At 39.3% G+C, this 15,107-nt stretch overlaps 2 protein-coding genes across 6 annotated transcripts in view; both read right to left on the bottom strand.

Annotated features, from left to right (window-relative positions):
- Positions 1-2,327: 2,327 nt before the first annotated feature.
- Positions 2,328-13,795, bottom strand: znf608 (zinc finger protein 608). Of its 2 annotated transcripts, none has more exons than XM_079637819.1 (9): positions 13,005-13,795; positions 12,130-12,265; positions 11,492-11,579; positions 8,361-10,617; positions 7,640-8,033; positions 6,703-6,842; positions 4,889-5,036; positions 4,603-4,665; positions 2,328-3,027 (listed from the first exon to the last, which is right to left on the bottom strand). In XM_079637819.1, exons 1-9 carry the CDS (start codon positions 13,599-13,601, stop codon positions 3,008-3,010), a joined length of 3,843 nt encoding a protein of 1,280 aa, XP_079493945.1. In that variant the 5' UTR covers positions 13,602-13,795; the 3' UTR covers positions 2,328-3,007. The 2 variants fall into 2 exon arrangements, 1 of the variants encoding a protein (XP_079493945.1); XR_013800488.1 differs by having other exon boundaries at positions 3,006-3,027; positions 4,881-5,036; positions 13,005-13,626.
- An 810-nt stretch (positions 13,796-14,605) lies between these two features.
- LOC307012060 (solute carrier family 12 member 2) overlaps positions 14,606-15,107 on the bottom strand; it is a 39,861-nt gene continuing 39,359 nt past the window's right edge. For all 4 annotated transcript variants that reach the window (XM_079638300.1, XM_079638302.1, XM_079638301.1 and 1 more), the window contains one exon: positions 14,606-15,107. This exon is cut by the window's right edge and continues 395 nt beyond it. The gene's annotated coding sequence lies outside the window, so the exon portion shown is untranslated.

The raw sequence follows: 15,107 nt of genomic DNA, 5'->3' as shown, positions 1-15,107 counted from the left end.
TTTAATGTTATAATTTTGACATATAAATTCAAGCATATGACATAAAAACAAAAATATTAAAAGATTATTAAAATAACAAAAAGAAAAATTATATTGAAGTCATATTAATTGAAATTCTGACGTAATAAAGTCACAAAAAAGTCAATCTCATAATTTAGAATTTTAAACCTCACAAGTATGAATTGCTCATAATTATGTCCTCATATGTCACAAGTATGACTTTCATCTCATAATTATGACCTCATTATTATGTTATTAAAAAGTCTAAATTCTTAAATAAAAGGTTTAAATGCCATAATTTAATGAAATGCCATAATTGAATTAAATGCCATAATTGACATAAAAATCATAAAAATGACTTGTAAATATGACTCACGCTGAAATTATGACATACAAGTCTAGATTATGACTTAAAAAGTGATATTCTTAAATAAAAAGTTTAAATTCTGACTTTAATGTTACAATTTTGACATAGAAATTCAAGCATATGACATAAAAACAAAATTATCACAAAGTCGAGATGATGGCAAAAAGTAAAAATTATATTATCAAGTCATTCTTAAATGAAAAGTTGAAATTCTGGCATGTAATAAAAAGTCACAATTGTCTTAAAATATCACTGTCAAAAAGTCAATCTCATAATTTCGACTTTTAAACCTCACACGTATGACTTTTTATGACTTTTCGTCTCATAATTATGACCTCATATATCACGAGTATGACGTTATATCTCATAATTATGACCTCATGTGTCACAAGTATGACGTTATATCTCATAATTATGGCCTCATATGTAACGAGTATGACTTTATATCTCATAATTATGACCTCATGTGTCACAAGTATGACGTTATATCTCATAATTATGGCCTCATGTGTCACGAGTATGACGTTATATCTCATAATTATGGCCTCATATATCACGAGTATGACTTTATATCTCATAATTATGACCTCATATGTCACGAGTATGACTTTATATCTCATAATTATGGCCTCATGTGTCACGAGTATGACTTTATATCTCATAATTATGGCCTCATGTGTCACGAGTATGACTTTATATCTCATAATTATGGCCTCATATGTCACGAGTATGACTTTATATCTCATAATTATGGCCTCATATGTCACGAGTATGACTTTATATCTCATAATTATGGCCTCATGTGTCACGAGTATGACTTTTCATCTCATAATTATGACCTCATGTGTCACGAGTATGACTTTATATCTCATAATTATGACCTCATGTGTCACGAGTATGACTTTATATCTCATAATTATGACCTCATGTGTCACGAGTATGACTTTTCATCTCATAATTATGACCTCATGTGTCACGAGTATGACTTTATATCTCATAATTATGACCTCGTGTCACGAGTATGACTTTATATCTCATAATTATGGCCTCATATGTCACGAGTATGACTTTATATCTCATAATTATGGCCTCATATGTCACGAGTATGACGTTATATCTCATAATTATGACCTCATGTGTCACGAGTATGACTTTATATCTCATAATTATGACCTCATGTGTCACGAGTATGACTTTATATCTCATAATTATGGCCTCATGTGTCACGAGTATGACTTTATATCTCATAATTATGACCTCATGTGTCACGAGTATGACTTTATATCTCATAATTATGGCCTCATGTGTCACGAGTATGACTTTTCATCTCATAATTATGACCTCATGTGTCACGAGTATGACTTTATATCTCATAATTATGACCTCATGTGTCACGAGTATGACTTTATATCTCATAATTATGACCTCATGTGTCACGAGTATGACTTTATATCTCATAATTATGGCCTCATATGTCACGAGTATGACTTTATATCTCATAATTATGACCTCATATGTCACGAGTATGACTTTATATCTCATAATTATGACCTCATATGTCACGAGTATGACTTTATATCTCATAATTATGGCCTCATATGTCACGAGTATGACTTTATATCTCATAATTATGACCTCATATGTCACGAGTATGACTTTATATCTCATAATTATGACCTCATATATCACGAGTATGACTTTATATCTCATAATTATGACCTCATGTGTCACGAGTATGACTTTATATCTCATAATTATGACCTCATATATCACGAGTATGACTTTATATCTCATAATTATGGCCTCATATGTCACGAGTATGACTTTATATCTCATAATTATGACCTCATATATCACGAGTATGACTTTATATCTCATAATTATGAGGCGTTTTATTTTTCCAGTCTTCACACACAGTATAATCTCCACATTGTAATAATTCCCCACAGAACTCGAGGATAAAAACAACCTTGACTGTTTATTTGGATTGCCAAACATGTTAAGGCAGAGACAGTATAAAAAGCAACTGCAGTTTTGATGACCGGCAGACATGAGGAAAAGCTGAGGAACCGTGACGTTCTGTCCAGAAAGCCTCTCGTAAACATGATGAGTTATCATCATCATCATCATCATCTTCATCATCTTCATCTTCATCACTCTACTGAAGGAACACCGCGGCCACACATCGCACTCATCAATACAAAGGTACATAAGCTAGTTATAGTCGCTTCGGTAAACTATATACATCTGTACATCACGATAATACTGTGGCACTGAGATGAGCAGTCGATGAACATCCACTTTACACGATACAATAGAGTAATGGCCGTTAATAACCGTATATTCATGTTAATAAGTCAATGCAGAGCGAGCCACCGAACTTACAGTCACTTATAATCTATTGCAACCCGTCCTTTAGAGGTGAAGAGAGCAAATACATTCAACATTATGATCACACAACGATATAAGTGCATACAAACAGCAAGATGGAGCATTTACAGGCTTCCTTCACTGCAAACTCCTCCGTCTACATTCATGACACCATCCGCTTCTTCCCAGAGGAGGACACACGGAGTCGGTGTGTGTGTGTGTGTGTGTGTGTGTGCGCGCGCGTGAGTCCTCGTGTGCGTCGGGAACGTCTCACATCTTACCCTCGTTTTCTGTGGAGATTAAACTGACGGTCAGAAACACAATCATGGCTTTCAGAGAATTATAGTTGTAAACATTTCATAAACGTAATCCATAATCAAATGGAATGTTCCCTTGACACTCCAATATTATTATTTTTTTACTTTTAAAAACTGGAAACTCGAAATGATTTTCAACTTATAAAATTTAAATTATGACACTAAATTCATGAGATTAAATTATGACAAAAAATTTTTTTTTACATCAGAATTTTGAAAATTTGTCATAATTTAATCTCATTAATTTAGTATCATATTAATTGAAATTCTGACGTAATAAAGTCACAAAAACGATGTGTGTCATATTTTTGTCTTTTTATGTCATTTTTATGATTTTTCTCATAGTTCTGACTTAAAAGTCATAATTATGACAAAAATCATAAAAATGACATAAAAAGACAAAAATATGACATACACATAAAAATGATGACATACAAGTCGAAATGATGACTTTAATGTAGTCATTTTTACATAAAAATTTGAATTTATTACGTTTATGAGATGAAGTTGAAAACTAAATTAGGCTTAAAAAGTAGAATTTTTGACATAAAAACTACATTTAAAAAGTTACAATTCTGACATATTAACACAAGTCGAAATTATGATATAAAAAATATATTAAAAAGTAAATATTCTGACTTAAATGTCATAATTATGACATAAAAAATCATAATAATTTGTAAAAAATATGACAAAGTCGCAATTATGACTAAAAAGGTCATATTCTTAAATAAAAAGTTGAAATTCAAACATTAATGTCATAATTACGACAGAAATTCAAGATTACGACATAAAAACTAAATGATGACATACTAAGTTGAAATGATAACAAAAAGTCTAAACTATTAAATATGAAGTCATAATTAGAGTCGAAATTCTAATATAAAGTTGAAATACTTGTAATATAGGAAGAAAATAAAGGAAGTATGTTTATTTATGAGATTAAATTAAAAAAAGCTCAAAATTATGACATACTAAGCCAAAATTATGATATAAAAAGAATATTAAAAAGGTAAAATGCTGACTTTAATGTAATAATTTTGATATAAAAATTCTAATTTATTACGTTTATGAGATGTTGAAAAACTCAATTATGACTTAATTTAATAAATGTTATGTCATAATTATGACTTAGTATGTCAGAATTCTAACCTTTTAAATATACTTTTTATGTAATCATTTTGACTTATGTCATAATTTCGATAAATTAATGACATAAGTCAAAATTATTACGTAAAAAGTATATTTAAAAGGTTAGAGTTCTGACATACTAAGTCATAATTATGACATAAAATGTAATAAATTATTTTATGTAATCATTTTGACTTATGTCATTAATTTATCAAAATTATGACATAAGTTAAAATTATTACATAAAAAGTATATTTAAAACGTTAGAATTCTGACATACTAAGTAATAATTATGACATCATAAAAATGCAGTCAAAAATATGACGCACACCGAATTTAAGACACAGTCATAAATCCCTATGGGAGAAAGTAGAAACCCTGGTGGGCGGCACTGGTGTACTGGGTTCGTTTGCTCACCGCTGGAACAGGATTGTGTTGTCGTCACTTGCTGGTTCGCAACCAGAGCCGCTGAGCTCAGACCTTCAGGATCATAGATCACAGAACATTACTATCAACTCTTACCAGTGAACACACTTCATCTTTACATTGTGTATATATTTGAGACAAAAATACAAGAAACAAGACAAAAATACCGAGTAAGAAAAGCATGTTTAGCAGCGTAAGCTCAAGTATTCAGCTGCAGTATTAATAGTGTTATTAATAAGTAGTAGTAGTGTAGTTCGGTTGTTGTTGACCTTTTCACCTTGAAAGGGGTCGTACTGGCCGGACACCAGCGTGTAGCTCATGCCCAGGTGCGTCAGGTGGTGCGTCTGGAGGTGGCGTCCGTACGGCACCGCGTCCCTCTCCCGCTCACTGTCCCGCTCCTGCTCCGGAGATCCCCGTTCTCCAGGCTGAGGAGGAGACACAGCGACAACATAGACACACTGCCAACACAGCGACATTCTTCATGTGTTTTACGTGGTTTGAAGCCGTACGCTCTTAAACATAAAGGTTCTGAAAGGGGTTTTCCCAGCGATGCGATCCCAGACAGCACCAGTGCCGGCCCAGATCCGGTGCGCCGTGATCCCACATGTGCCGGATCTGTGTTGCTGTCTGGGATAGAAGATCCATTTTTGGTTCCCCACAGAACCTGACAGTGATCAGTTCTTCAAAGAACCTTTTTTTCTTATATTTATTTCCCACTATAAAGAACCTTTTGTGGAATGGATGTTAGAGGTTCTTAGAAGAACCTTCATTTTTAAGAGTGCACATTTCCGAACAGGACACACATTTACACCGTGAGGCACCACATTAAAGGGTTAGTTCACCCTTCTAATGATGTAAATTTACAAAAAAAAGATGTAAACTCTGTCAGTAATTCCTCTCCCTCATGTTGTTCCCCGTCAGACTTTCCTTCATCTTCGGGACACAAATGAAGATATTTGTGATTAAATCTGAGAGCTTGTACGTCAGAACGGAGGCTCACTATTGGCTGACGCTGGTCATGTGTGTGATGCTGGCCAATCGTGAGCCTCCGTTCTGACGTACACCCCAGAAGCGCTGCGCTGTGACACTACAGAACTCACTCAGAGACACACACAGAAGAACATCAAGAGTTGAATAAAGTCGCACTAAAAGTATTCTGGTCGCTTGATAAACTGAAGGTTGAGCCGCTGTCGTCACTCGGACTATTTTAAACATCGTCTTTACTAACTTTCTGGGCCGGCAAGTTTCAATCACAACAGAAGCCTCTGGAGGAGTGAGACACTCTCAGATTTAATCACTAATATCTTCATTTGTGTCCCGAAGATGAAGGAGAGTCTGACGGGGAACAACATGAGGAAGAGGAATTACAAGAGTCTGCTCTTTAAAGCCAATCAAAGATCGTCTTCAGTCCTCCGTCTTCAGGTTTGGGGACATCGGGTTGGCTAACAAGTCTTTGGAGGACAAAGTTTTAGGTGTTTCCTTGAAGGTCTAGAAATTCAGAAGCTTATCGTATCCTAAACCCAGCAAGCAAACCATCTCGGTTAACTATAAACCCGATATCGCTCGGCTAAGTAACCCGCTTCTGGCTAAATAACCTTGGATTTGGTTATATGTCGTTTGCGAGATGTATGATATTCCATCACGCAAAGTCAATAGTGATGACAAGGTGTTTGGCTTCATATCTTTGACGTGTCTAATTGATGACTAGTCTAATCTTGGGCTATGGTTTAGATGTCTATATAATTTTCACTGATAGCCTAAATTTTTGTCAAACAAATGCCTTGTTTTAGCCTAGACGTCATGGCTGTGTTTAGACGGCTATTAGACGTATTTTAAACACAAAATGGCTTGCTGGGAAATGATCAAAACAGCTGAAATTGTTTATAGTGCCTTTAAATCAATTAATGACACTTTGCCAACAATTTGCCAGCATGTCCTCTACCGTTCAGGATCTATATTTAGTAACTATACATCCATTCAACTTCAGCTTCACACGTTTAGGTCCATATTTGACTCTGTGGTGGCCAGCCTCGCCTTACTTATAAATGATCCAACCGTCTTTTACTCGCGGTTTAGTAGCGGGATACATACAACAGGAGATTTGCCATGATACGGCAGGAGAGGATGCGACAGAAGCTCTAACGCGGTCGAATCGGTCACTGGTTTGCTGCTTTGAGCCGCTTCTGAATCCTCTCTCCCAGCCGTCTTTCCATACAGAGGGTAATGGAAACCTAGAAAGGAAAACACACAGCTTACTCTCAATAAAAGCAATCCAGAACCTCTGAGGAGCCGAGTGACAGAACACTTCTGTGACACGCCAATGCTTTATTTGTAAAGCTTTGTACGGTAACCCCCGTTCTTCCATGCGAACACATGCTTTAACCCCACATAATTATGGACACTACACTGTAAAAAAAAATAACGTTAAAGTTTTACAGACTTAACTTAAATTTACAGTAAAAAGCCATATTTCATTATCTGATATGATGGTAATTTACTGTCTTATTGAAGTACTGATATCTGTTTTGTACCACTGACAACCACCAATCACAGTGGAGATGAGAGTCACATGATCAATCAAAGCTCATCACAAGCAGCTTTTCCACAAGATAGTTTATAGTAATATATATAGAAGCTGCACAGATTCATTCACACACACACACTAACACCATCCCATTAATTTAACACCATTAACCCTAATATACACATCTGATTAGAAAAAACTAAGAAACGGTTATTTCAACAAAAATACATCAAATGTGAAGTCTCATGCAGGGAATTGTGGGAATGTCAATTTACGTTTTTTCACTGTACATTACACAATGACTTGTCCTTTTTCACTTCCAAAAACTGTAAATTTAACTGTATTTTACTGTTAAATGTACGGTTAGATCTATCACAGTTATTCACCGTATATAGTACGGAAACTTTGTTAACCAATCTTTTACCGTTAAAATCACAATAATTTTTTACAGTGTACCCTTCCACCCATGGTCACAATTGTGTTGTCATATTTACAGATGATTACCTGGGTAATTGTGCACCAGAGCTGGAGACATCACCCTGTACGCATTGCTGCTCGCCTCGCACAGGTGCAAATAGGGGTAGGAGTGTTGGAACTGCAGGAAGGATTGCTGGGGTGACGACGCGGGCCCTCTCGCGGTCTGCGAGTCTTCGGACATCTCGTCCACAGTCTCGTCCCCATCCGCTCTGGTACTTTCCTCGGAGACCTCGGCCGCCGCCTCACACTTGACGTTCTGGAGTTCGGTCTCCAGCCTGGACTCGGACTCTACAGGCATGTGCCAGTCTTTCCCCTTGTCTGGACTGAGAATCATTTCCTCAGAGATCTTGTTGACCTCTTGATTTTGCTGCTTCACATATTTGGACTGATAAGAGTGGCTCCAGGACTGAGACTCTGAAGCCTAAACCCAGAGGAACATCTACCGTCAAACAGTTTCTGCTCTGACAACCAATGAAATTACACACCTTACAGGGAAGCCCTTTGTTATGAAACAGTAGCCCTGTGTTTAATGCGTTCATTGAAAATTTCAAAAGGATCAATATGATCTCAATCATCAAAAAATCCTGGCAATTCGATCATTTGATGATTAAGGATCATACAGAATTTCCACTCATAACAACATGCGTTGGACTGTTATCCCAGCATAACCAAGGACTTTTCTAGAAGTCTGTTAATGTCTTTAAAAGAACATTTCCTCAGTAAATGATAAGTAACATCAGTAACTTACATTTAGAAATGTTACATTTGTGTCCACATTTGATTTTGAGTTTGAACTCTCCAAACTGAGGTCTTCAGATTCCTTGAGGACGCCTTGTTCTTTAGTCATGGCGTGGATATGAGACGGCTTTCCTTGCTGCTGCTGAAATGACAGCTGCTTGTCCAACTCCACATAGATGAAGCCAGGTTTCGCACAGTTAATCTTAACAGAGTTTGCCCCCTTATGAATCGACTGAGGAGAGCTCATAAACTGTTTTTGCTCATCCTTCGTTCGTTCCTTTTGCTCGGATCCTCGCCTAACTTGACCTCTACTCTTGCTATACTGTATTTCCTCACAGCACGCCTCACCGAGCGGCCTGTGGGAGCTGGGCATCATCAGAACCTTCTGGTCCACGGAAACACCCCGGCTGTACTGTCCGTAATACAAGGACTGAGCCAGCGCGGTGTGCGTTTCGTACGGAATCTGCGATTGGGAACTCGAGTGGCTAGACGATTCTGAGCTTTTTACATCCTCACTTGAATCTCTCAAGTCATCCTTCGGTCGACCGTAAGGTGAGGCCACCTTATGGAACGATGTGGAATTGGCTTGCCCAGAGTGCATGTAACCCGGGATACAATGGGATTCATAACCATGGCCATGAGATGTGGACTGGACCTCTTTTCCTGGGGTCACCGTGCCAGCATTGGGAATTTTGGGAATGATGTTGGCGTTCGAGTCTTGTGTGGAGTTCCTTCTAGATCTCGAGTTGGATCCACCGTCCTCGGCGGCATCGGATATGTCGGAGTATGCAGGACTGTTTGTTTTAGCAGTCACTCCAACTCCATCACCGTTTGTAAGAGGGCCACAGTCCATTCTCGCAGAGCTCCCGATGGAAGGACTCGGTGCGTTGTCTGAGAAGGTGTACACCTTGTCGGCCTCGGCTCTGATACTCGCCATTCGGCTTTCCTGCGTTTCTCCTGGCCCGTTCACCACATCTTGCTTGCTCAAGTGCTCTTTCAAGAGGCTTACAGGAAAGTCTTTCCCGATGTTCTTGGGATCGTCCGTTTTGGTGTAAATCGGGTCGCTTTTCGGACTCTTGCAATTCCTGTCCTTTAATCGATGCTTTTCCTTTCTCTTACTCTCTTTGCTCAGGACTGCGGTGGTGTTAGCCATGTTAACTTGTGCAATAATGTCCAGCTTTGGCTTAATGGGTTTCAGGGAGAGGTTCTTGGCTTTTGTGAGGGTAACAGTTGGAGAGGCCTGATGAGAAGAAACATCTGGGATTTTAGTAGAAAATGCAGCGGGGGGAATAGCGGTCAGCTTCGGAGGAGCAGGAGCAGCGTTGATGAGTCTATTGGTCCTAGACTTAGCCGAGCATCTCTCAGCGAACCCACTTTCTTTCTTTACTTTGCTACAGATGTCCCTCTTATCAATAGCCCCCTCCGCTTCGAGCTTAGGCATCTCGACAGATGTGTTACGATCCGTCATGAGGCAGTTCTCAAGGACGACAGACATGTTTGAAATGAGTGGGAGGTTGCTCAGATCGTCTATGGATCCATCCTTACATGTCAAGTTCTGGCGTATTTTTGCATTGGCCATGGGACTGCTATCATTGTTGAGCAATGCTTTCCTGCTCTTTGGAGAACCGACTGCATTGAGTTTATAAATGCTTCTGGGCTTCTTGGAGACGATGTTCTCAGAAGAATCAAAAGGTACAGAGCTGAGTGCTTCATCAAAATCTGAAAGTCTGTCTTCGCTTTCCACCTCAAACTCTTGCTTGCTGTCATTGTTCAGGTGAGCGTGTGACTGGTGGTAACGGAGCCCGTTGATGTGTTTGTACTTCTTGTTGCAGTTCGGATGTGGACAGTCTATTAGCATTGGGGAGGCACAAACCTGATCAAGAAACACCGGGTCGGATTTACCCTGAGGGGTGGAAGGAGCGCTCCTGGATTTAGCTCGTATCCTTTTCCCATTCCCATTCCGGATGTCCTCCGAGACCAAGCTCAAATCTAGATCCGCTGGGGCTTTGCTTTTTCTTTTTCCGCATATAAGTGGATTGGATTTCATGTCCTCCACGTAGTATCCAGGTGTTCTACAGCCACTGAGGTTCAGACTCCCCCGTCTTCCTTTGCTGCCGATTCCCACACCACGCCTCTTGTGAGTTAGTCCTCGTATCTTGGAAAGACTTGGGTCAGCAGTTGGTTGATCTGGTATGCCAAGACGCATCCGTTTACCACGACCACGTCCACAAGGCATTTCAGAGTCACTCATTGGTGACTCACAAAACCTAGTTAAAACAACAAGGAGTCATGAGTGTAGGTAAATAAACACATTTCAAATTAATAATCTAAACAGGTTTAAAAGGGTCAGATTTACTAACAGCTTGAGTCACGCTAACCCTCTTTTGGTGTTTAAATTAAATCTTTAAATAAATCATGCAACTTGATTTTACTGGAACTTTACTGGTATTTGCGCCATTATTTAAAGTGCGCAAAGCTTTTAATGTTGTTTATGTGTCTATGAGGTGTTTTTAATCTGCTTTAACACACACCATGTGTAAGTTCATAAGTGGACAGCATTGCTGAGTATTTTCTGCTTAAAACTGCAGTGAACCAAAGACAGTCTCAAAAACACGGTTTGAAATCGCTGGTGTTTCTGACGTCACACACTACCTTGACCAATCAGATCAACGTGTGATCGTCCACCAGTGGATCTCTGAGTGAGTGAGTGAGTGGAGGCGGGGCTCATTTGCATATTCATAGAACCACACATACTAAATGAGGCAAGGGTGTCGAATTACATTCAAGGCAAGATTTTTTTTTAGGAAAAAACTTTCAAATATGTGTCAATTTTGTGGATACAATTAATGACTTTAACACTCGAAAAAGCATGTCTTAACCCATTTTGCGCTCGCCATGCTGCGATAGTTACTTAGTGTTGCTCTTGGTAGATAGTGTTGGTCCTTATGTCAATGAGCTGCTGCATCTGTGTTCTTTAATTTGCACATTGTCCTACAGTACATTGACCTTACAGAACTTTCCTATCTGCGCTTTTATAGGATTGCGGTCTCACACTAATTTGCGCTCTTTAGTAAATCTGGCATCTTCAGTACACTGCAGGTCAAGCATTCAAGAAGAAAGACAGAAAGGAAGGTGTATTACCGTGGTGGAGCCCAGTCATGCTTGGTACAGTCCAAGAGAGTTCCCACATAGGTCCTTTTTCTCCATGTGACGTTCACCACTAGAACCCCTGGAATCAAAGAGAAACATTCACAGTAATGAGTACCTCTGAAATATTGTGTAGGGGCAAAAAACACAATCACCAAATAAAAGCATTCAGGTTTAGCCTAAAGTGCACTCTTGGAAATAAAGGTTCCTAAAGATGCCAAGGAAGAACCATTTTTGGTTCCCCAAATTTTTAATAAATCGAAAGAACCTTTTGTGCAATGGGAAGATTCCATGGATGTTATGTAAATGTTCTTCATGGAGCCAATAAAAGAACCTTTATTTTTAAGAGTAGGTCTTTTATTGTATTTTCGAATGGATTCATTCAGCGTTTGATCTCGGTGATGGAAGTTAAGATGGTGGTCTGCAATTTTAATTTGCTTAATCAATATGCAACCAGTGTCTCCTCTTCCTTCAAATGATTCAGTCTCACAGCTGCTTTTGAAAACGCAGTCCTGTGGAGCTAATGACAAACTCGCCCTCACGTATCCAGCCATAATGTGGTGAAAAGAGAAGCGAGATGACATATTTCTGTATGAATATTGCACAGAATAACATGGATAGAAAGCTCTCACCTTCCTCAGTCTCGTGCCACACAATACCCTCCAGATTGACACTCGTTCCGGGTTGACATGGCTCCATGTAGCTGGACTCGAGCGCTTTCTCGGCTTCGTGTGTGTTTGTTCCGACTGACCGTGTCTTAACACTCAACTGGAGAGAGAGAGAGAGAGAGAGAGAGAGAGAGAGAGAGAGAGAGAGAGAGAGAGAGAGAGAGAGAGAGAGAGAGAAAACACAGTGCCAGCTGAAGTAAAATGCAGTTTCTTGATGCTCAATTTGATCGGAACTCGCTCTGATAATGTTGATCAATATCCAATTGATCACTTAATGCTCCTCATGCATGGAAAACACACAAATGGCGATGACAGCATCATCCTGTCCCTGTGAATGCTGAGCGATGGCACTGGAATCAATGCAGAATGAAAAAGACTTCTCTAGATAAGTGTACAGGGACAATAGAGCAGAAGGGGGCGGAGCCTCTCCCGGTGTTTTAAACTGTAAATAACACACGAAAAGCATCTCGCCTTCAAACAAGCCAGTATGTCTTTGTCCAAAACAAACAGGGGGAATTATGTTGCTGAGGTTTCCAATAGCAACAGACATGACGGTTTTCACAAGGGCTGCATGCACAACAAAGGAAATGGCTGACAAACAAAAGAAAACCTGAGATTGCAAAGCAAACCAGCCGATGCGGCGGATGGTGTTCAGGGTGTTCAGGAGCCCGTAAAGACGTGCATGCCGCTCATAAAGAAGCACTTTGGTGCATGAGGAGAAGCTTCATTCTCACGAATCCGCCATCAGTTCAATATCACGGTGGATGCACACATGCACGGCTTGCCTGTTATCGTCAGCTTGTTTTACTGACATGTCTGAAGGACAGATGTGTGCCTACCGTGCTCGTGTCGTCAATGTGTTCTGCAATCGCCGCGTCCATTCCGCCTCTGCACACGAGACTCTCGGTTCCGTTCTCGGGGAGCGGGCCGAACTCGTCCCCGTGCATCTCCTTGCGCGTCCTCGCCTGCTCCTTCTCTCTCCTCACTGCTTTGCTTTGGGTCTTGCCTTTCTTCGCGTCTCTGCTCGCTCTTGCGCCCGCGTCGGGGCTGCTGTCCACTGGTGCTGAATTCATCTCCGCGACGCGTCCTTGAGCCTCGCGACGCTTTCCGACGCACACTTTAGGAATTCCGCTCACAATCTCTCTCTCACAATTCCTCCGTTTCAGCTTGAATTTCTTGGGCTCTTTGCAGAGAAACGGGTGCTCGGCGCGCGCAAGGCCCGCGCCCGCGCAATTATACTCGAGCTCGTGATCGCGACCTTCCGTCGTGCTTTTAACGCTTAAAACGCGATTCATCTCCAATCTCTGTCGATCCTTCTCCAAATCCGCGTCCAGGTCGATGATCAGATTCCCAACCCCGATCTCCCAGTCATCCCCGCTGTCGTCCTGGTCTCCGTGTGTCCTGATCCTGTGATGAAGGGAGGAACTCACTGACATTCTCCTCCACACGGGATTTCTGACAGAAAACGGTGATGAATCCTAAATCAAGTGGATGGGAGGGTATTAATCACACACTGGTGCTAATGGGAACTGAATGGCCGTGTGCTGCGACTCTCTCCACATTAAAACTCATTAAACAGAACAGCAACACAACAACTTGTGTGATAAGCTGTTAAACGCTCTTGAGTGACGGAACGGTTGTGTGTAAATGATCCCAGTAATGTGTTAAGTCATGTTGCTAAATTCCACTTTTTTCAGATGGCTGAGAGATCATTCAAAAGTAGTGTTCCCATAATACTTGCAAAATCATCAAATAGATTCTTACAGCAACATGTGTGTTTATTTAACCTGTCACACTTATTTCTGTTACTCTGATTTATTGAACTACACTGTAAAAAAAATGTTCAAAGAACGTTTATGGAAATAAGTTATGGAAACGTTATTTTGTCAAAGTTCTAGTTATAAAAAAAATAAAAAAATCTTGTTACATGAAAGTTAGAGAAAATTTAAGGGAATTTTTTCTCTATTTGATCATTTTGCAAGTATTATGGGAACACTACTTTTGAATGTTCTCTCAGCCATCTGAAAAAAAAGTGGTATTTAGCAACAAAACGCATGAGAATAACATAAAACTAAAAAAATAGAAAAATAGGAAAAATAGCATTTTTGTTCATAAATGTTAGCCGAAGTTATCTAACACTATCTACAAAACATATATGTAAGTTTATTACACACACAGTAAAAAAATATTTTCATGATTTATCACAACTTTTTATCTTTTGTCAAATCAACTTTGATAACTAATGTGTGAAGATAACACTATTTTGAGTTTCTGTTTATTAAACCATTCTTCATTGTATTAACTAAAAAATTTTATTTCAACAAACTCAATTTTAAGGCAACAAGATAACTTGCTTTTTTTCAAGTTAAACCAACATTTTTTTTTTACAGTGCACACACACACACACACACACACACAATAATGCACATAAACACAAATTATACAGTTAAAATAAAGGCCATTTATTTAATGCATTGCATTTTTCAATGTTCCTCCGGTTTAGGACAGTGTTTGGTCATCGCATTGGAAGCCCTGACTCTCTCCACACTCTAAAATGCAAAAATGTTGTGTTGTTTCAACCCAATTTTGGGTCAAATATGGACAAACCCAAACGTTGGGTTAAAAATGTAATTTAAAAATTTGAACCAACGGCTGGGTTTGTCCATATTTGACCCAAAATTGGGTTGAAACAACACAGCATTTTTTAGAGTGTATGATTATAAGAATTATTAAGTGTCGATTAGTTGCCAGATAGTTTTTAGAGTGTACTAGAGAACATCGGATGGTGAGGATGAACTGAAATCCGGTCTCTGTTCAGAGCGAGAGACTCTAAATGTTCTGGATCAAGCAAAACGAACGGCTTTTAATGTTGTGTTAGTGTACACGCTAAAAAAATGCTGGGTTGTTTTAACCCAATTTTGGGTCAAATATGGTCAAACCCA

The sequence above is a fragment of the Phoxinus phoxinus genome (assembly GCF_949152265.1).
Source record: "Phoxinus phoxinus genome assembly, chromosome: 15".
In the NCBI taxonomy this organism is placed as follows: domain Eukaryota; kingdom Metazoa; phylum Chordata; class Actinopteri; order Cypriniformes; family Leuciscidae; genus Phoxinus; species Phoxinus phoxinus.
The sequence above is the reverse complement of the archived record's forward strand: the minus strand, read 5'-3'. Positions and strand labels throughout refer to the sequence as shown.